This window comes from Mauremys mutica, chromosome 5 (genome assembly GCF_020497125.1).
Source record: "Mauremys mutica isolate MM-2020 ecotype Southern chromosome 5, ASM2049712v1, whole genome shotgun sequence".
In the NCBI taxonomy this organism is placed as follows: domain Eukaryota; kingdom Metazoa; phylum Chordata; order Testudines; family Geoemydidae; genus Mauremys; species Mauremys mutica.
The window spans coordinates 48,540,564-48,562,425 of NC_059076.1; the positions used below are offsets into that span (position 1 = coordinate 48,540,564).

At 42.7% G+C, this 21,862-nt stretch overlaps 1 protein-coding gene across 6 annotated transcripts in view; it reads left to right on the forward strand.

The window, feature by feature from the left end:
• The window catches only part of INTU (inturned planar cell polarity protein), a 96,433-nt gene extending 75,107 nt beyond the window's left edge, over window positions 1–21,326 (forward strand). For 2 of the 6 annotated variants that reach the window (XM_045019350.1, XM_045019349.1), the window contains exons 10-17: window positions 78–140; window positions 1,726–1,947; window positions 2,552–3,043; window positions 4,046–4,143; window positions 7,009–7,198; window positions 8,414–8,506; window positions 18,820–18,977; window positions 21,070–21,326. In XM_045019350.1, coding sequence (XP_044875285.1) covers window positions 78–140; window positions 1,726–1,947; window positions 2,552–3,043; window positions 4,046–4,143; window positions 7,009–7,198; window positions 8,414–8,506; window positions 18,820–18,977; window positions 21,070–21,181 — 1,428 coding nt within the window. In that variant the 3' untranslated portion in view covers window positions 21,182–21,326. The remainder of the gene's footprint in view (window positions 1–77; window positions 141–1,725; window positions 1,948–2,551; window positions 3,044–4,045; window positions 4,144–7,008; window positions 7,199–8,413; window positions 8,507–18,819; window positions 18,978–21,069) is intronic. The other 4 variants (XM_045019353.1, XM_045019352.1, XM_045019351.1 and 1 more) reach the window with 3 other exon arrangements.
• Window positions 21,327–21,862: the final 536 nt, after the last annotated feature.

Consider the following 21,862-nt stretch of genomic DNA (forward strand, 5'->3'; position numbering starts at 1 on the left):
TTGGAATTAGTTTTACTTGCCTTCACTCAGTCATGTAACAATCAGGAGTTATAAATGTACTATATTTTTGTTTGCAGTCTGAAGATTACTATGACATAAGACGGTTGTATATGATTCTGGGCTCTTGTCTCTTCTATAAGGTGAGACTGTTTGAGTGAAGCATGGAGTTTTTAAAAATGCACCAAGCAGAAACATAAGCCAAGCATGAATTGACACTTGCTTCAGCTTGACAAATATGAACAATGTGTGGATATTTTGTCTGTTTAACACTTCTTACAGACATAATTGAACTCACAGAATAGAACAAAACCATTTACTTCACAGATGCAAATAAAATATTTAAAGTCTTAAAACAATTCTTACTGTACGATATGTAGCCCCAAAATATCTTTATGAAACCAGTAACAACAACAGTCTTGCAAAGTGTGTGTGAAGAGATGAATGAAGAGGTACAGTAGTCAGTGATAAATTACCATATTAATTGATAAGAGAATTACTGTGAGGTATTCTGATAGCTTTGTTCTTTGTCCATCCCTGTCACTAACTGAAGGCCTCTGATTGTAACTGTTATCCCAGATAGATAAGACTTGAAAAACTGAATCAATAACTTTCGTTCAGCTTGGCCTCTGGTATTTGTAAACATGTTATTTATTGAGCATTGTCAGTATATTCAGAACCATACAAAACAAAGAGTAATATACAACTCCTGCTTTACAGAGCTTATGTTCTAAGGTCTCAGTCATCCAGTCCTTACTTATGCAGGTAGTCCCATGGGTTAGGTCTACTCACATGACTAAGGTACAAGGATCAGGCCTGTCTACACTGAGATTGGTGTAACAATGCAATGCCAGCAAAATGCTAGCAATAATGGAAACTCTAATGCAGACCATCCACAGGCATTTTTACCATCATGTCATCTAGACCTGCTCTAGAAAAACTCATGCAGCTGGTCTCCTCTGTGTGTGTTTTTTAATGTAATGTGAAAAATCAAAAGAGGTACAGAAAGGGCAGTGTTAGCAGAAAACTTCACCTGCCAACAAATCTCAGTTCTGTTTTGGGTGAGAAGCTAGTGACCATCAAACTCCAGTCCCAATCTTATGAGGTGTTGGGCACCTAGGAGTTGAGATATTCGGTACCTTGCAGGAAGTGCTCAGCAGCTAGCAGAATAAAGCCTTCAGGCAGCAATTCTTTTAAGCTGTTGTTCAATCTAAAGGGAAATATAGCAGGACTTTATTAATACAATGTAATTTTTATGATGTACAATTATGAGGGTCATATTTTAAATCCTTGTTTTGGTATATTCTGTCCTTGTCCCTGTCTGGGAAACCTATTAATTCCAGTCAAAGAGCTATGTTTTGTGGTAGTTACACAGAGGACTGGGAATTAAAATGTTTTGGTTAATTACTGATTCTGCAACTAGGTGTTTGGCAAGCCACTTAACTTCTGTATGCCTCAGTTTTACACCTCTGTAAAACTGGAATAATAACTTGTTTGTTTGGTTTTGTTTTATCATAGCACCTAAAAACCCCAGTCGTGGACCAGGATCCCATTGTGCTATACTATACACACACACACACAATACAAAAAGATAGTCCCCACTACCTGCCCCAATGAGCTCATGATTTTAATATGTAAAACACTGAGATCTTTAGATTAAAGACACTATAAAGTGAAAAGTATTGTTATTTTTATTGAATGTGCATTCTTTTTTGTGCTTTAATTAAGGGCTATTTGATTGGCAATCACTTACCAAAGGAGGATCTTATTGATATAGCTTTATATAGTCGACACTATTGCCTGTTACCCTTGGCAGCAGAACAGAGGATTGGTCAGTTAGTGATATGGCGAGAAGTATTTCCACACCATCACCTCCAACCAAGTGAAGCTTCAGGTGTTACAGGATACAGGGAGCCTGAAGCAAGATACTTTTTACTAATAGTTGGTTTGGTAAGTTACAATTTCCAGAGCACCCATGGTTATGATTGTCAGTTCTGCTGTTGCCTTTACATTGTTAAATGTGATTACATATTTCCAATACTAAGCATACACTGATCTCATCATTTAAAAAACATCCTTACTGCAGCTGTGGCTTGGTGTAGAATTTTTCAGCTGGGGAATAAAATTATGATTAATATTCAGAAAGCTTATAAAAGTAAGCATAAATACAAATTTTCATGGTTTTGATGCTCTTTTGTTCATGTCAGTTGAAATTTTTGTCAGATACTTCATCCATTTTGAGCAGAAAAATAACCAGCAAATGACTATTTAAGAGGCAGTTTCTCATATGCACAGAACTTAATTTTTATAACTTGTGATTAAATAAACATTCACTTGCATGAGGATTGTAATAGGGCCAAAAAAAAACCCTAAGGAATGATTTTGACATAAAGTGGCTCGTGTTGGAGGGCAGGGGATGTGTCCAGTTTTGCAAATCTTTGTAATTTGCTGAGATACCATATTAGATTTGATAAGGAGTGCAATATAGCATGGATTCTACAATATGCAATATTTTAAATCAAAGATTAATCTTTTATACCCATTTGTTTTACAGAGACACTTTATGCTGTGTGTTTTGCTGGAGACCGGGGGCTGCACTTCCAAAGCCATTGGGAATCCAGGACCGGACTGTATATATGTTGATCAGGTCAAAGCAACTATACTTCAGTTGGAAGGAATAGATTCCAGCATAGAGGAAAGATTAGAAGCTCCCGCCATTCCATGTCTGTCTTGTGCTGACTGGTTCCTTCCTGCATCACGTGACAAACTGGAAAGCTTTACAACCCCACCAATCCTCAGTAAACTGCAAAATACTTCCAAAACCACAGCGTCTCCAATAAGCAAGAGAACACTCTTCACTGACTCCTCCTTAAGGACACGTAAGCTCAGTCCCTCAAGGAGCAGTGGAGGATCTGACAATGGCAGTGAAGGTCCTGAAGAAGGTGGAGGCCTTAACCTACTTGCTACAGTAGATCAGGTCCGAAAGCACGAACGAAAAGAATCCCAAAGTTTTGGCGGGTCTGAGGGAAGTGGTAGCTTGTTCAAGGTATTATTGTTATTACAATGTATTATTTATTAAACTGTTTAACTTTTGAAGGTAGGTACAGCCAAGGGAATGTTCAGAAATTAATCAATACTATTCTGGATGTTTGCTTCTTTTCTTATGGTAAATGTTTTAATAAATGTGAGGTAGACTGATATTCACTGAGAAAAAACAGCAGCTACACTGCACGCCTTTTAGCGGCATGGCTGTAGTGGCACAGCTGTGTCGCTAAAAGGTGCATAGTATAGACATAGCCTACGAAATGTGCGGTAAGGTTGCAGATTCTAGTTGCATTCTATGACCATGGAGACAGCTATGAAAAACTGATGCATTCCACTCCTTCATTGGGAATTATTTTTCTGTATAAATGGAAACAGGATAATTCTTTTTATTTTTTACAAATTGTGCTTGATTATTTTTAAGCTAGTTTAGTGCTATAATTATGTATTTATTTGTTTTGGATTTATATAATGCAACTCCTGCTGCTTAAGAAGTCAGTATTGGTTTTGCTGAGTTTCATTAGGATAATTTCTGTTCTTAACTAAAACTATCAGTGAGACTACTCATATGTATAAAATTAGTCAGCTGCTTATGCACACTGAAGTCAGTTGAAAGACTCTCCTTGACTTCAGTGAGCTTTGGATTAGGACCACAACTAGCACCTGTTTCTTTCATTTGATCATCATCACTTCTAAATATTTGGCCTTCTGATGACTAAATTGGGCACAGCTGTGTTGAAAACTACAAAAGTAATTGGAGAATTTTTCCAAAGATTATAAAAGCATAAGCAATATTGACCAAGGAAACTTGGTATACATTGAACAATGCTACCAGTTTGTTTAAGCCTAGAATAGACTTTACACTATAAAATACATTCTAAAAATTGCTGAAACTATTTAATTTTTTTAATACTTCCATTTTAAATAAATGATGTCATTGGCTGGATTTTGGTCCTTGATTTAGATGTCCTTATTCTGTTAGTTTACTGTGCCATTTGTTTTTTAGGTCACTAAAAAGAAACATACCCTTCCAAATCCTTTTCATTTAGGAAACCTGAAAAAGAATCTTTCAGAGAAAGATACGGAACTCTATAATGCTGTCAAGTAAGAGATTATTGGTTTTGTTAAATATTTTATTTTTCAGACACCAAAATTCACCATTTTTGTCCAAAGACACATGCACATCACCAAAGGCTATGATTTTGTCATGGATATTCTTAGTAAAAGTCATGAACAGGTCACGGGCAATGACCAAAAATTCACAGAAGCCTTGACCTATCCCTGACTTTTACTGAAAACATCCCTGACAAAATGGGGAGAAAGGAGGGTCCAGCAACCTGCCCCACTGCATGCAGCGGCAGGGAGTTGAGAGGGACCCCTGACCACAAGGCTAGATGCTGGGGGATCCCCTGCTGCCTTGCAGGGATGGGAGCTGGGGAGAGGGTGCCCCCACTGCCTGTGACGACTGGGAACTGTGGATCCCCTGCCACCCAGTAGGGCTGGGATCTGCGGGGTCCCCACAGCTGCTGCCAGCTGAAAAGCTCTGGGGGATCCCCTACCACCCTGCAGGGCTGGGAGTGGGGAAGGGGGCACCGGAGTGTCTGGGAGGTACCGGAGGGGTTCCCCACTGCTACGGCGGCCGGACTGCTGCGGAACCCCAATGGCATGATGATTGCAGAAAGTCACAGAATCCATGACTTACGCAACCTCCATGACATACTTGTAGCCTTAGTTCTGTGTAGTTGACTTAATTTGAGCTCATAACACCAGCCAAAAGTTTCCAATGCAAGGCTTCTGCAAAAGCAAAGTATCTGTGTCACAAACAGAGAAGACACAGTCACTGTGGTCAAGCAGGAAAACAGTTGGAGTTTTTTTTACATTATTGTATACCCAGTTTTCCTTACTCCCTACAATATATCTAAATATGCTTAGTGATGAACACTACCACTCCCATAATGCATTATTCTGAACACCACACATAGAGAGATAACTAGGCTGCAACTTTATTAACATATCTGAGAAATTACCTGGCAATAATTTATCTAGTGCTGGTTGTTCTTCCTTCTGTAATTCCTGCCATCTTGGGGAAGGCTGACCTAACACTCCCTTCCACACTTTAAACTGGTCCCAACACCATTGCTGTGACCCCACTGCCCTCCCCTCATCTGAGGGTTAAGCATATGGGAGGAGAGGTGTTGCCCCTACCAGACATTAGGCACTGCAGCCCAGCTCCCCATCTTCTTTAGGTGATACCCTCCCCTAATCCTGCTGCACCCTTCAATCTAGGCAGTGAGCTAGGACGCTCCCCTTATCCCTCCACACTCCTGCTCCTCAAACTGACAAGGAAACTGAGCTCTCACTAGAGAGGGGGACAGGTTTTCTTTTCCCTGCTGGCTCAGACAAAGCCGCCTCCACCGTTGAAGCTGCGGAATTGAGGAGTGCATTCTTATTGTGAAGGATTTTGGAGTAATCTAATCAAGTTGTCACACTAGAGGAATGTTTCAAAATTAATAGTGGGCTACTTACTGTATGCAGGTATTTGGCACAGATTCTCAAAAAAAAATGAGCCTGTAAAACAAACGAGCCTGAGTTCACTTAAACACAGATTACTGGGCTCAGTGCAGGGGTTACTGGATTAAATTAAATCTCCTGTGATATGCAGGAGATCAGACTAGTGTAGAGCCTTAAACTCTGTGAATCTCTGAATTTTTGGGTATTTCATTATAGCCCTCCCCAGTTTTCAAAGCAGTGCAGGAGATTTAGCACCTCTTCCATTAATTTTTTACAGTCTGAATACTAGCCTTTATTAGAGTGAATTTCACCTCTGTGCAGAGGCCCAACACAATGCCAGTATCCCACTTAAGTCTCACATCAACCCTCAAAAATAGAATTTAAGTGGTGCACTGGCTTTTCGCTGGCCTTCTCCACAGAAACTATTTCACCCATGATGATTATTCCATCTCATAGATGAATCCAAATTCCAAACTGCAGGTAGCTTCTCTCTTCTGCCACTCTAGTTAAAAAGGTCCAGCAGTAAAATGTAAATTTGCGAGGAAGTGTGTACATTCCATTTACTCACCTTCCAATGATTTTTTACTCCATGCTATATCATTAGTACTATGATTTTGGCCCTAGGAGTGTCCTGGTGAAAAAGAGAGATCAGGAAAATGTAGTCTTTTTAAAAAACAAAAAAGTCATGTGTGATGTTTTGCATCTAAAATAATCTTTTCCATTTTAATGTAAATATGAACCAGTATGTTTAACACAATTTTCAATTTTGTGTATGTGCTTAGAGAATTTGGCCAAGTGTATATAATAATTTAAATAGTGTGTGTACTTTTACTAATTAACAGTGTAACTATAACTGAATCTCTGTGTCATATTCCCTGTTGGCATAAATCAATGTAGCTCTTATTCACGTTAGTGGATTTACATCAGTTTATGTCAACTGAAGATCTGGCCTTCTGTCTGGTAATTCAGCCTCATCCTCTCAGTTGGGTGGGTGGGGGAGAGATATTTTTAAAGTGATATTATGAAATAACATTAGAAGTGCAGTTGTCTTCAAGCTATAAAAACAGAAAAAGAACAGTAGTTTGGTTTAAAGAACAGCTTTGTTCTTTATAACCCACAGCACAGAGGTGACTTTGTGACTAATATGTCACTCTTAAACATCTTTTCTATTTTGAGTGAGCTAGTTATTTATGCTTTCTCTTTTGTTTTGGATAACACTACCTCTTTGGAGTAGGGCAGCAACTCCCAGTTACCTCCATGATCACTGTTTTTTAAAATAATCAGTGTTAACAGTTTTAATTAGAAGGAAACGTATCTTGTGTAGAAATAGGAAAATCGTGACAATGTCTGGTTCCATTTTCCTACCACGTTACCATGAACAGAAAGCAATCAAGTGTAAGAGAGTATGTTGTCTAGCCAAGGTTTCATTCAAAATCACTTATTCTCTAATTTTTGAAGGTTGACGTCTGGTCCTGAGAACACCCTCTTCCACTATATTTCTTTAGAAACAATGCAAGGAATCTTTATTACTCCTACGCACAAAGAAGTACAACAGCTCAGTGGATCCATCCACCCTCAGCTAATCAAGAATTTTCATCGTTGCTGTCTTTCAATTCGCTCCATTTTCCAGCAGGCCGTGATGAAAGAAGTAAGAAACTTTGTCTAACACAATTGTTTTCTTGTACTTTTCTGTACTTCTTATTTATACTTTTTGTGCTTTGTACTTTTTTCTTTACTTAAATCTCCTAGTTAATATTTTCAAAACTATTACTTCAGCATTTAAATAGTCCCCCAGTAGAAGATTCTTTGTGAGCATTCTTTTTAATTTACTAAATGTTTTACTTATATGGGCAGACTGCCTCTTTGACAGGCAGTCCAACCAAACATGCATGTCAAAAGAGCTTCACCTCCCCAAGAGAGTGCTCTGAGAATCAGAGAATTAGATTGTTTTGTGGAATGTGTTATGACTCCTGTCCATAATTTAGTAAAGAGTTTCACAGAAGGCCTCTAGGAGAGAATGGCAAGAGAGGAACTGTAGCAGGGTGAACCCCTGCTCCTTCCCTGAAGGGGTTAAAAACAGCCCTGGGATAGGGGTGGCAGGAGAAAACAGCCTTTAGGCTGGGCTGATTGGGGGAAGTGGCTGCAGCTGGGGCCACGCCCCAAACTGAACAGGGCCTTATAAGAAGGCCAGGGAAGCCAGAAGCCCAGACAGTCTCTCTCTGCCTTCAGAGAGAGATGGGCCTGGCTGCAGGGAGCTAGAGACTGGGTACCTGAGTGAAGCAGGGCTGGGGAAAGGCTGAGGAGCTGGGGAGCTCCAGCCTAGAAAGCCCCAGGCTGCGGCCTAGCGAAGGGCCAACAGGTACTAGGGGTTGCAGAGGGCAGCCCAGGGGTAGGCCAAGGCAGCAGGTCCAAACCCCTTTGCCTGTGATGAATAGGCTGATACTGCAGTCTGCCCCAGAGTGTGGGGCTAGACAATGACTGACAGTAGCCAATACTGAGGCAAAGTGGGGACAGAGGGTGGGGGTTCCCTGAGGGGGGGAAGACCCTGAAAGAAAGGGGTTACTGCCAGGGGCAGCACCCCATGTAAAAGGGCACCGGGGTCCAGGGAGGGACTCGGGCCTGAGAACAGGTGGATCACCAGCCTGCAGAGGGCGCTCCGAACACTGGACTGAGCTAATTCCCAGAGTCACCAGCAGGAGGCGCCGCAGGGGTGAGTCCAACCCGTTACAGGAACTAAAATCATTTACCCTCTCCTGCCTTTTACAAAAACAGATTTGTTTGGTTTTTTTGGTTGTTAATTTAGTGCTTTTGAAAGATGCTAGCTTGACAACACAGGAGATTTAAGTTCTCTGTTTCTTCACAGAAAGTGTATGGCATGTGCAGTGACAGTTTAAGCTTCCCCCCCACCCCCCTGCTATTGCGTTTCAACCCTGATCTGAAGAGACTATCTTTGAAGGTGAGAAGGTAGCTCATTCTCAGTCTCTTGGGCCTCTCTGCTAAAACTGCCAACAAATTGGCCAACCACTAATGTTTGTAATGGTGGGTTTTTTAATGTGGACATCTGTCCAGTAAAAAACACATTGCAACTACCAACTCCTTTCAAGCATGTTGCCAAGTAATCTCTTCTAGGGGTATGTCTACACTAGGAAATTAGATCGAATTTATAGAATTTGATCTTTAAAAAACGATTTTATACAGTCGATCGTGTATGTCCCCAATAAGCCCAGTAGGTTGGTGGAGTGCGTCCTCAATACCGTGGCTAGCATTGACTCACGGAGTGGTGCACTGTGGGCAGTTATCCCACAGTCTCAACTGCCCACTGGAATTCTGGTTAAGCTCCCAATGCCTGATGGGGCAAAAACATTTTTGTGGGTGGTTTTTGGGTATATGTCATCAGATTCCCCTCCCTTTCGTTCTCCTTCCCTCCTTGAAAGCAACGGCAAACAATCGTTTCGTGCCTTTTTTTCCTGGGTTACCTGTGCAGACGCCATAGCATGGCAAGCATGGAGCCCGCTCAGCTCACTGCTGCTGTTGTGAGCATTGTAAACACCTCACACATTATCCTGCAGTATGCGCAGAACCTGGCTATGAAACGCCAGCACAAGGACGATTGTGAGGAAGACATGGACACAGACATTCCTGAAAGCACGGGATGTTGCAGTTGGGACAGCATGGCGGCAGTGGGGCAGGCTGATACAGTGGAACACCGATTCTGGGCCTGGCAAAGAAGCACAGACTGGTGGGATGGCATAGTGTTGCAGGTCTGGGATGATTCCCAGTGGCTGCGCAACTTTCCCATGTGGAACTGTGTGAGTTGCTTTCCCCTGCCCTGAAGCGCAGGAATTCCAAGATGAGACCTGTCCTGACAGCTGTGAAGCGAGTGGCAACAGCCCTGTGGAAGCTTGCAATGCCTGACTGCTACTGGTCAATCGAGAATCAATTTGGAATGGACAAATCTACCATGGGGGCTGTTGTGATCTAAGTAGCCAATGCAATCACTAACCTTTTGCTATCAAGGGTAGTGACTCTGAGAAATGTACAGGTAATAGTGGATGGCTTTGCTGCAGTGGGTTTCCCTAAGTGTGATGGGGGGATAGATGGAACCTATCTTGGCACCAGACCACCTTGCCAACCAGTATGTAAACCGCAAGGGGTACTTTTCAGTGATGCTGCAAGCACTGGTTCATCACAAGGGACGTTTCACCGACATCAACGTGGGATGGCCAGGAAAGGTGCATGACGCTCACATCTTTAGGAACTCCAGGCTATTTGAACAGCTGCAAGAAGGGACTTACTTCCCAGACCAGAAAATTACCATTGGGGATGTTGAAATGCCAATAGTTATCATTGGGGACCCAGCCTGCCCCTTCCTCCCATGGCTCATGAAGCCATACACAGGAAGCCTGGACAGTAGTAAGGAGCAGTTCAACTATAGGCTGAGCAAGTGCAGAATGGTGCTAGAATGTGCCTTTGGACGTTTAAAAGCTCACTGGCGCTGTTTGCTGACTAGATTAGACCTCAGTGAAACCAATATACCCATTGTTATTGCTGCTTGCTGTGTGCTCCATAATATGAGAGTACGGGGGAGAAGTTGAGGCAAATCGCCTGGTGGCCAATTTTGAACAGCCAGACACCAGGGCAATTAGAAGAGCACAGCTAGGCGCGCTGCGCATCAGACAGGCTTTGAAAAACAGTTTCATGACTGGCCAAGCTACAGTGTGACAGTTGTGTGTGTTTCTCCTTGATGCAAAACTGCCCTCTTTGTTGAATTTACTTCCCTGTAAGCCAATCCCCCTCCCACGTTCGACCACAGCTGGCAAAGGAAATAAAGTCCCTATTGTTTTGAGTCCATGCATTCTTTATTAATGATTTTTAAAAAAAAGTGAGATAGCTGACAAGGTAGCCCGGGTGGGATGGGGGAGGAGGGAAGGACAAGGCCACATGGCTTATTGTAGCCACACTACAAATCAGAACTGTTTGAGTGACAGCCTTCTGTTGCTTGGGCCATCCTCTGGAGTGGCTGGGTGCTCGGAGCCTCCCCCCCTGCATTCTTGGGCGTTTGGGTGAGGAGGATATGGAATTTGGGGAGGAGAGCAGGCGGTTGTACAGGGGATGCAGTGGCAATTTGTGCTTTAGCTGCCTTTCCTGCAGTTGCACCAGATGCCTGGTCATGTTCATTTGCTCCCCCATTAGCCTTAACATCTGCTCCCGCGTGTTCTGATCACACTTACTTAATGCTTTCCTGGCCTCTGCCACCGAATGCCTCCATGCATTCATCTGTGCTCTATCAGTGCAGGAGGACTGCATGAGCTCTGAAAACATGTCATCACAAGTGCTTTTTTTTCCACCTTCTAATCTGCGATAACCTCAGGGGCGGAGATGATATGGGGAACATAGAAGCATTTGCACCTGCAGGGGGGATAAAATGAGAGAGTAAAATTTTAAGAAGATACATTTCTGAGAACAAAAGGGAGACTCTTTCACAGTGAACCAAGCAATTCACAGCAGACAGAACATGTGCTTTACGTACAAAGTCGCATTTTGCCTTTTGTATTGAGCGCCTGCTGGTATGATCACACATCACACACGGCTGGGCAACAGAATTTGGTTTCCAGGCAGCCATGGTAAGCCAAAGGGTACACGGGGTTGGCGTCTTCCGCCTTCATAACATGTGGGAATGTTTCCAAACTGCAGCACCCTCCTTTCCCATAGCAAGCAATGTCGGTTGGGTTTGCCATTTAAAAAGAGGGGGCTGCGGTTTGAGGTTGGATGTGCAGCACACCCCTCCTCCCACCACGTGGCTATTCTCCGGGATGATCCCTTTTAGCCAAGCGCAAACAGCCCAGCATGAATGGGGTCCTTTTACTGTTCCCTTACAAAAATTCCCCTATTTCAACCAGGTGACCATGAATGATATCACTCTCCTGAGGCTGACACAGAAAGATAAAGACCGAACGTTGCATGAATGCAACCAAAACCCAGGACCATTCGCTGCCATGCTTTGTGCTGCAATGATTTCAGGCTACTTGCTACTGGCTTGATGTGGTAAAGTGTCCTACCGTGGAGGATGAAATAAGGCAACCCTCCCCAGAAACCTTCTGCAAAGGTTTTCAGAGTACCTCCAGGAGAGCTTCATGGAGATGTCCCAGGAAGATTCCCGCTCCTTCCCCAGACATGTTGACAGACTTTTCCAGTAGCTGTACTGACTGTGAATGCATCCCAATTCTTCAGGAAAAATCAAACATTAAACACAATTGCTTTTAACTGCTCTAGTGTAGTTACAAATGTGCCCTCACCAGAGGTGCCTTCTCTGCCTGGGAACCTGCCTTGGGAGGGTATTGGCTCCAGGGTGATGAGAGGGTCCTGGCTGCTGACGAGAATGGATTTTCTGCTTGCCTGCTGTGCATTCTCGTTGTCGTCCTCTTCCACAAAATCGTCCTCCGTGTTATCATAGAATATCAGAGTTGGAAGGGACCTCAGGAGATCATCTAGTCCAACCCCCTGCTCAAGGCAGGACAAATCTGCAAACAGGTGTGGTTCCCCCCCCCTTTTTTTTCTACCCCAGTTCCCTAAATGGCCCCCTCAAGGATTGAACTTATAACCCTGGGTTTAGCAGGCCAATGCTCAAACCAATGAGCTATCCCTCCCCCTGTAAAACTCCCCCCTTGCAGGTGTCCATGTACAATGGTGGGGGACTGGTAGGGTTCCCCCCTAGAATGCCATGCAGTTGATCATAGAAGCAGCATGTATGGGGCTCTCTGACCCGGAGTGACCGTTTGCCTCCTTTGTCTTGTGGTAGGCTTGCCTGAGCTCCTTGACTTTCATGCAGCACTGCTGTGTGTCCCTAGTGTAGCCTCTCTCCACCATGCCCTGTGCGATTTTTGGCATATATATCAGCATTTCTTCTTTTTGATCGGAGTTCTGCCTGGACAGATTCTTCTCCCTATACAGCAATCAGATCAAGTGTCTCCCATTCGCTCCATGCTGGAGCTCATTTGCGATTCTGGGACTGCATGGTCACCTGTGCTGCTGTGCTCGCCACACTGACCAAACAGGAAATGAAATTCAAAAGTTCCCAGGGCTTTTCCTGTGTGTCTGGCTAGTGCATCGTAGTTGAAAGTTCTCTCCAGAGTGATCACATTGGAGCACTCTGGGATAGCTCCCAGAGGCTAATACCATCGAATTGCAGTACGCTGCGTCTGCACTACCCCAATATTCGAACCAAGAAGGTTGATTTTAGCGCTACTCCCCTCGCCGGGGAGGAGTACAGCAGGTTGACGGAACAGGGTTGGTTGTGTAGCCGCATTGCTTATAAAATCGACCTAACGTGGCTAAGTTCAACCTAACTTCATAGTGTAGACCAGGGCTCTGTGTGAGACAGGCACACGAGGTGTACATTCTTCCAATTTCTTGCAAGCAGCATTTATTATGATATCTAATAGGATTTTTTTCCCTTCATGAGACTTTCGATTAACACACTCCTAGAGATTTATATATCATTGCACCAATTGTCATTGATCATATTGTGTGGATGGGCCTCGTCCACTTGAGACACTGTGTCTCTGCCATGTGAAATCATGGCAGTTGTGATTATCTGAGTCACTTCAAGCTTTATCTGGGTGGAATCTGGTGCCAGGGTGTTTTTTAGCAACAGATCCTTGGTTGTGAAAATCACATGAGCTCTTAAATCATCAGAATTTGTACTTTGTGACTATCAGGATAAGCTGCAAAACATTCCTGTTCTCCCAGTCTTTTTTCTGGTAGTGGTGGATTAGTGGGAAGTTTGGACGGTGAGTCATGGAGAAGATCAGGGTTGCCAACTGTTTAATCACACAAACCCAAACACCTTTGCCCCGCCCCTTCTCTGAGGCCCCGCTCCCCTCACTCCATCCCCCCTTCCTCTGTTGCTCGTTCTTCCCCACCCTCATTCACTTTCACCAGGCTGGGACGGGGTTGGCGTGCAGAAGGGAATGTGGGCTCTCTTCTGGGGGATGGGGCCGAGGGGTTTGGAGTGGGGGGGGCTCCGGGCTGAGCCTGGGGCAGGGGATTGGGGTGCAGGAGTGGGTGCAGGGTGTGAGCTCTGGGAGGGAGTATGGGTGCTGGAGGGGGCTTGAGTGTGGGAGGGGTGATGGGTTCAAGCTTTGGGAGGGAGTTTGGGTGCAGGAGGGAGCTCTGGGCTGGAGTAGAGGGTTGGGGTGCAGGAGGGTTGTGGGGTGCAGATTCCAGCTGGGAGGCACTGACCTCAGGCGGCTCCAAGGCAGCAGTGCAGTGGAGCTAAGGCAGGCTGCCTGCCTTCCCTGGCCCCGCGCCACTTCCAGAAGCAGCTGGCTCATCCCGGCGGCCCCTGGCGTGGAGGAGGCTCCGCACACTTCCCGTGCCCACAAGTGCCGCCCCCCATTGGTCGCAGTTCCTGTAGGAACGAGCCACCCGCTTCTGGGAGCAGCACAGTTCCAGGGCAAGCAGGAAGCCTGCCTTAGCCCCACTGTGCCACCAGACTTTCAGCCCCTAAAATCTACCGGTTTGGCTGCAGTAACCTTAGAGATAGGGCGTAATTCAGTGAAACCAGGAGGGTTGGCAAGGTTTTTGAGGATATTAAGTTTTAAGAATTTCTGGGTGTGCTTAGTATTTGATCGAAAATTTGTTTTATTTAGGGCTAAAAAATGTGTTAATTAAATTTGTGACTGAACTACAGTACTTGTATGAGGTAAATTGAAAAATACTAATTCTTTTGTTTTTTACAGTGCAAATATTTGTAAAAAAATAAAGTGAGCACTGTACACTTTGTATTTTGTGTTGTAATTGAAATTAACATATTGGAAAATTTAGTAAACATCCAAAAATATTTAAAATAAATGGCATTCTCTTCTTTAACAATTCATTTTTTTAGTCGCTTGACAACCCTAGTTTTACTTTGTATGTAATTCATCTAGATGCAAGATAATAGTAGATGCATACACAAAAAAACCCTAAATAAATGAATGTCACATCTTTAGAGACTTGGATTATAAATAGATCCACTGATGTGTGTCCAATACAATTTTTTTCTACAGTCCTGGTTTGTTTGTAGCAACTGCTAGTCATTACTGACTTGAACCAAATAGCTGATAATCCATGACTAATTCCTTGAACTTTCCAACTCTTTTGGGGGCAAAAACTTTACATTTTGTCATAAATATCTGTGGATGTTGTATACCATTTTTTTAAGATCTTAGAAGTAGCAGACAGAGCAGTTAGTGAGAAGGAAGTAATTCCAAGCTATTGACCAGGTGGCATTCCCTCACCCTGCAGCCTGTAGGCAAAACTGTACTTTAATTCTCTCAAATGGTGAGGAATGGAAAGCACTGGTACAGATTGAATGAATGCAGTTTGCAAACAGCAGTGAAGTCTTCCTTCAAGTTTGTTGGTAGTTTGGAGGTGTGAGGCGTGTGTACCTAAGAGGTCTTTTTAGATTGGACTGTTACTCCAGACATAAATCTGTTAGGATTGCTTAATACTTAGAAAAATACCAAATAGTGAGAATTTTTTCATCAACTCTACATAAATTGAGGCTCTGTTCACTGGAATCTTGGCTGCAAATTAGTTTATACCTTTAGTACTTCTATAGGGAGGTATAGAAATCCAAAAGCTGAGAAAAGGAGAATTTTGGTTTTGCATATAAGCAGTTAAAATAACACAAGTTAAAAAACCTTTTCTTTTAAATTAAGATTGCCTTTGGTCACAACTAACAAGTACATGAGGTTTCCAATTTTTAGTTTACACCAAAAGTACTTGAATAAAGAAACCACTGACACATGCGTAGGCATTTCCAGGTGTAACCAATAAAAATTGGATACACACGTCTGAAAATGAAAACATCTGTAATGGCCACAGCCACATTAGCATGCACCCTTTGTGCCTGTTTCAGCCACATATCATTACAGTGGATGCCAGCTGAGCTCACAATGCCCTGTAGGTCAAAAAGAACTGATGAATATACTATGGAGAACAAAGATTTTCTTGTTGAGGAGAATCAGGCACACATGTGTAAACAAATTTTATAACATTTTGGGACTGGATAACCAGACTATTCCTGTGAGAAAATTTACAGACAGTTTTTGTGCATTTGGTCCAGCAACATATGCTGTAGCTGTCTGCTTGGCATTTGGAAAGCTATGGCTCGGGAAGACAAGTTTGGACTATTTCTGGTCCTTCAGACTTCAAAGAGAAGGACCGGACTTCAAAGAGAAACTGCTGAGCTCCAGTTCATCTGCAAATTTGACACCATCAGCTCAGGATTAAACAAAGACTGTGAATGGCTAGCCAACTACAAAAGCAGTTTCTCCTCCCTTGGTTTTCACACCTCAACTGCTAGAACGCAGTTTCGTGCAGAACACAATGCAATCCACAGCCTCAGAAACCATCCTGACATTATAATCAAAGAGGCTGATAAAGGAGGTGCTGTTGTCATAATGAACAGGTCTGACTACCAAAAGGAGGCCGCCAGACAACTCTCCAATACCAAATTCTACAGGCCACATCCCTCAGATCCCACTGAGAAATACACTAAGAAACTGCACCATCTACTCAGGATACTCCCTACACTAACACCGGAACAAATCAACATACCCTTAGAGCCCCGACCAGGGTTATTCTATCTACTACCCAAGATCCACAAACCCGGAAATCCTGGACGCCCCATCATCTCGGGCATTGGCACTCTCACTGAAGGACTGTCTGGATATGTGGACTCTCTGTTCAGACCCTATGCCACCAGCACTCCCAGCTACCTCCGTGACACCATTGATTTCCTGAGGAAACTACAATGCATTGGTGACCTTCCAGAAAACACCATCTTAGCCACCATGGATGTAGAGGCTCTCTACACAAACATCCCACACACAGATGGAATACAAGCTGTCAGGAACAGTATCCCTGATGATACCACAGCACAACTGGTTGCTGAGCTCTGTGCCTTTATCCTCACACACAACTATTTCAAATTTGATGACAATATATATCTTCAGATCAGTGGTACCGCTATGGGCACCCTCATGGCCCCACAATATGCCAATATTTTCATGGCCGACCTGGAACAATGCTTCCTCAGCTCCCGTCCACTCACGCCCCTTCTCTTCCTACGCTACAATGATGACATCTTCATCATCTAGACCCATGGGAAGGAGACTCTGGAAAAATTCCACCACGATTTCAACAGCTTCCACCCCACCATCAACCTCAGCCTGGACCAATCTACACGAGAGGTCCACTTCCTAGACACCACGGTGCAAATAAGTGATGGTCACATTAACACCACCCTATACCGAAAACCTACCGACCGCTATGCCTACCTTCATGCCTCCAGCTTCCATCCCGGGCACACCACAAGATCCATTGTCTACAGCCAACCTCTGAGGTACAACCGCATCTGCTCTAACCCCTCAGACAGAGACCAACACCTACAAATCTCCACCAAGCATTCTCAAAACTACAGTACCCACACAAGGAAATAAGGAAACAGATCAACAGAGCCAGACGTGTACCCAGAAGCCTCCTACTGCAAGACAAACCCAAGAAAGAAACCAACAGGACTCCACTGGCCATTACATACAGTCCCCAGCTCAAACCCCTCCAACGCATCATCAGGGATCTACAACCCATCCTGGACAATGATCCCACACTTTCACAGGCCTTGGGTGGCAGGCCAGTCCTCGCCCACAGACAGCCTGCCAACCTGAAGCATATTCTCACCAGTAACTGCACACCGCACCATAGTAACTCTAGCTCAGGAACCAATCCATGCAACAAACCTCGATGCCAACTCTGCCCACATATCTACACCAGCAACACCATCACAGGACCTAACCAGATCAGCCACACCATCACCGGTTCATTCACCTCACATCCACCAATGTAATATATGCCACCATATGCCAGCAATGCCCCTCTGCTATGTACATCGGCCAAACTGGACAGTCTCTACGGAAAAGGATAAATGGACACAAATCACATATTAGGAATGGCAATATACAAAAAACTGTAGGAGAACACTTCAACCTCCCTGGCCACACAATAGCAGATCTTAAGGTGGCCATCCTGCAACAAAAAAACTTCAGGACCAGACTTCAAAGAGAAACTGCTGAGCTTCAGTTCATCTGCAAATTTGACACCATCAGCTCAGGATTAAACAAAGACTGTGAATGGCTTGCCAACTACAGAACCAGTTTCTCCTCCCTTGGTTTTCACACCTCAACTGCTAGAACAGGGCCTCATCCTCCCTGATTGAACTAACCTCGTTATCTCCAGCTTGCTTCTTGCTTGCATATATATACCTGCCCCTGGAAATTTCCACTACTTGCATCCGACGAAGTGGGTATTCACCCACGAAAGCTCATGCTCCAAAACGTCTGTTAGTCTATAAGGTGCCACAGGATTCTTTGCTGCTTTTACAGATCCAGACTAACACAGCTACCCCTCTGATACTTTGCTGCTTTTACATATCCAGACTAATACGGCTACCCCTCTGATACTTGTCTTCTGACAGTGGCTAATGCCAGGTGCTCATCAAGTGATCCATCCCCTGTCGTCCATTCCCAGCTTCTGGCATTGATGGACCTATCCTCCATGAATTTATCTAGTTCTTTTTTTAACTCTGTTATAGTCTTGGCCTTCATAACATCCTCTGGCAAGGAGTTCCACAGGTTGACTGTGCATTGTGTGGAAAAAATACTTCCTGTTTGTTTTAAACTTGCTGCCTATTAAAACTGCTGCCTATTTCAATTGTTTATTTAAAAAAGAAACTCCTGTCTAAGCAAGTTCATTCCAATATCCCTTTCTGGTGCAACGTTAACTTTTATTATTTGTTTTGTCACATTTTTTTTTGTTCTTGCTTCTCCTTAGCTATGGCAGCATGCTTTGCTTCTCAGTGTGGCTGTGTTACCTCATATGTGTTAGCAGGGAGACTGAGCATTCAGTTTGGAGAGGAAAAACAATCACAAAAGAGAGCTTGTATCCTTCTCCAATATGTGGAACAAACTCTGAAAGACCATCTCTATCAAACTAACAGAACTGTGTGTAGCCACTTGGAGAAAATAAAACTACACATTAGGAAATTTATTTTACCTTCCAAATCTTGTTTTACAGGACATAGTAATTGTGATATCAAGATCCTCCCCCACAGAACCAGCAACTTCCCTGTTCCTCCCAAATGAATCACACTGCAGTTCATTCGCCTTCTGTTTATGCAGAAAAAATACTTCACGCTATATTAACATTTAATTTGCTATTTTACAGAAAAAGAAAAATGCAGACAGTGGGAGCAATTTAGATTCCAGAAAAGCAAGTTCTGACCTCAATCTAGTGAGAGAACATGGGGTTTTGTTTGAGTGTTCCCCTGATAACTGGACTGACCAGAAGAAACCACCACCAACTATGACTTACTGGGTGGTAGGGTAAGTAGAAAGAAACTTACTCAGGTTTAAATTCAGATGTATTATCTATCATAGAGTTTTCTATAGCAGCCACCACTATCGTAGCTATGTGTTGATATTCTGGTATCTTGCGCTGTCTTGTGTTTACTTTGTTCTCCTTCTAACCTCTCAGACCTCTGCACTGTCCCCACTTTGCAAGTGATTCATACCTGTGCTGCTCTTCCAGCACACAACTCTTATTCAGTGGTATGGGGAAATGAACGATGGAAATGCATAAAATTCAGAGGGGATGAAAAGAGAAGTGAACAAATGTAACTACTATTGGGGAGAACATATTTGAGATATTAAACTACCAATCCACTTGCAACATTTTGTAAAGCAGTCTTTATTTCAATGTGCTTTCAAATACAAACACGTGAAATTAAACTCTGCCATTATCATTGTAAATGGATTATAATTACTTTTCTGTTGTTGATTATATTAAGTGTTAATTATTTTTTCTTAAGTGATCTTCAAATTAATCTTCAGTTGGGTTCTGGTGGGTATGGTCCTTATTGCACAACCATCTCATGCTTTTTTGTATAGCCTGGCACCACACAGTGTTAGAGTTTGTGAAGTAAATATTAAACATCAAACCTACTCTATAGTGGGAAGATAATTATAGTGTAACTTGAACAGTTATGACTGTAGCAAATTTTATAATTGTTTAGGTCCTCAGCATTAGGCCATATTCTATAACCACCACTTGTCTACATTCTTCTTCTCCCACCCTAGCAGGCCACAGCCTTTACTGTCAGCATTATAGCTTCAGTAATCAGAAAGTAGGATCACGATCTGTTAATCAACAACAGCAATTTTCCTTCTTTGTCTCTTTCATTCTATTTTTGGTGTCCTTCTTAGAAGGATAGAAAAAGAAGGAAGACTGAGGTTCCCATTGAACCATAATTTCAATGTGCCTGTGAGTAAATAAACATTTACTCACAATGTGCCTACAATGTGCCTGTGAGTAAATAAACATTTACTTCAATGTGCCTACAGTAAATAAACTCCAAGCCAGCCCCCTGCCCCTGTGGGAAGATTATTAAGGGCAGGGGGCTGGCTTGGAGTTTATTTACTGTAGGTGATTGATTCATTGAAGTTGTGTCCTCAATTGTGGAGCTATAAAGCTAATAGTAAAGGCTTTTGCCCAGCTAGCTTGGGAGAAGACGACCACAAATGGACTTACCATTGAATAATCTTCCCAACACCGCATTTCAGTATGTGGCACAAACTCTTGTTTCTAAAGCATTTAGAGTGAATATAACCTAATAATAATTAATAAATAATGGATTTGGTCTGGAATCATAATTTTAGAAATTCTTATGATCACCTGAACCACTCTCATCTCTATTACAAAGTATGTCGATTATAGTACTGCCAATTTCCCTTCAACTCAAATATTTTAAAAAAAAGTTCCTATATACAACTGAAGACAAATAAGTGTATGTAACCACTTTGTGTGAGCATCTATAATGCTATTAAGATCAAAAAGGTTAAAATCCTGGGTACTGTTTAAACTGTTGCTGGCCCTGTTATGAAAAGCTTCAGTTTTCCAGTCTCAGCATGCTCAATGTGTGACATCAGGTGAAACTCAGTACCACTTGTGGAGAAAACTACTGTGCTCAGATATTAATAACTTAATGGTTTTGGTTCCCACCTGGTAGGCAACCAGAGAGCTGACATGTAGGAATGTACCTGCTGAAAAAAAACCAATATTACATTTAAAAGGATGTGAATACTATATAGTTTTTCTTCTCAAGCACTCTTGTGAGTGTAGCTTGAGAGCACAGAGATTTGAAATACTGCAGAGAACCCAGTTTCATGGGGATGAATATTGAGAACATGAAGAACTTTTGCCCTATAGAGTCTTGAAGAAAACTGAGTAGAGGTGAAATTTAAATTGTTTTAAATATCCAATAAATGGGAACTAAAAGATTTCCAGAACTGTGGAAATCTGCTATTAGTCTTGGTTTGCAAATACTTTCAACTTGCTATTGAAATCTTGTAAAACACAAATAGAATTTCTAGAATGGTGACCGCCTCCCTCTGACACTGGATTCTTGTTTTTCTCCAGGAGACTCTTCCTACATCCAAAACCTCAGGAGTTTTATGTCTGTTTTCATGATTCAGTCACAGAAGTTGCTGTTGAACTGGCTTTTAAACTGTCCTTTGGCTTAGCTACATAGATGTGCTTCCTGACTAAGCAGCAGTCCTGAACAGTGCTGGAATCCATCTAAAGCACTTAAATATAAACAGAAACTGAGTAAATCGTGACACCCTTCTGTATGTTCTTTTGAAGTGCTTTAAAACAAAATTCTGCCTTGTGAACTAGCTCCGTTAAACACTGAAGTAACACATTATTGCTGATTTACTACATCATCAGCTACCTACGAGAGATGATATTTTTGGGAGAAGCAAAAAACATTAATTTTAGATATAGTCAAATGGATCATGATGAATAAAAAGATGGAATTACTTACCCTGAGTGTAGCTTTACTACATAAAACATTAGCATAACATGTACATTCCAGTAATGTCCAATGTTTAATATCAAGTGCAAGATATTACACTTGATAAATATCTAGACAGTATGGCAGTCAGCAGTGGAAAAAACATAACTTTCCCTGGTAATTAAGCACATGAAGCTCTGAAGGCATGAACAATTGGTGGATGGTTTTAGTACTCCTCTGTTAATCAAAATGAAAGGAAAACCATCAGCGTCTGGATTAGGGGCTACAAAACGCACACAATTAGCATGTTATCTTTTTTTATCCATTGTGATCTTTCATGCAGCCAAGGGCTATAATAATATTGATATTTTAATAGATTTCATGAATAGCATTGTAAATAACAAAGTACTATATTTG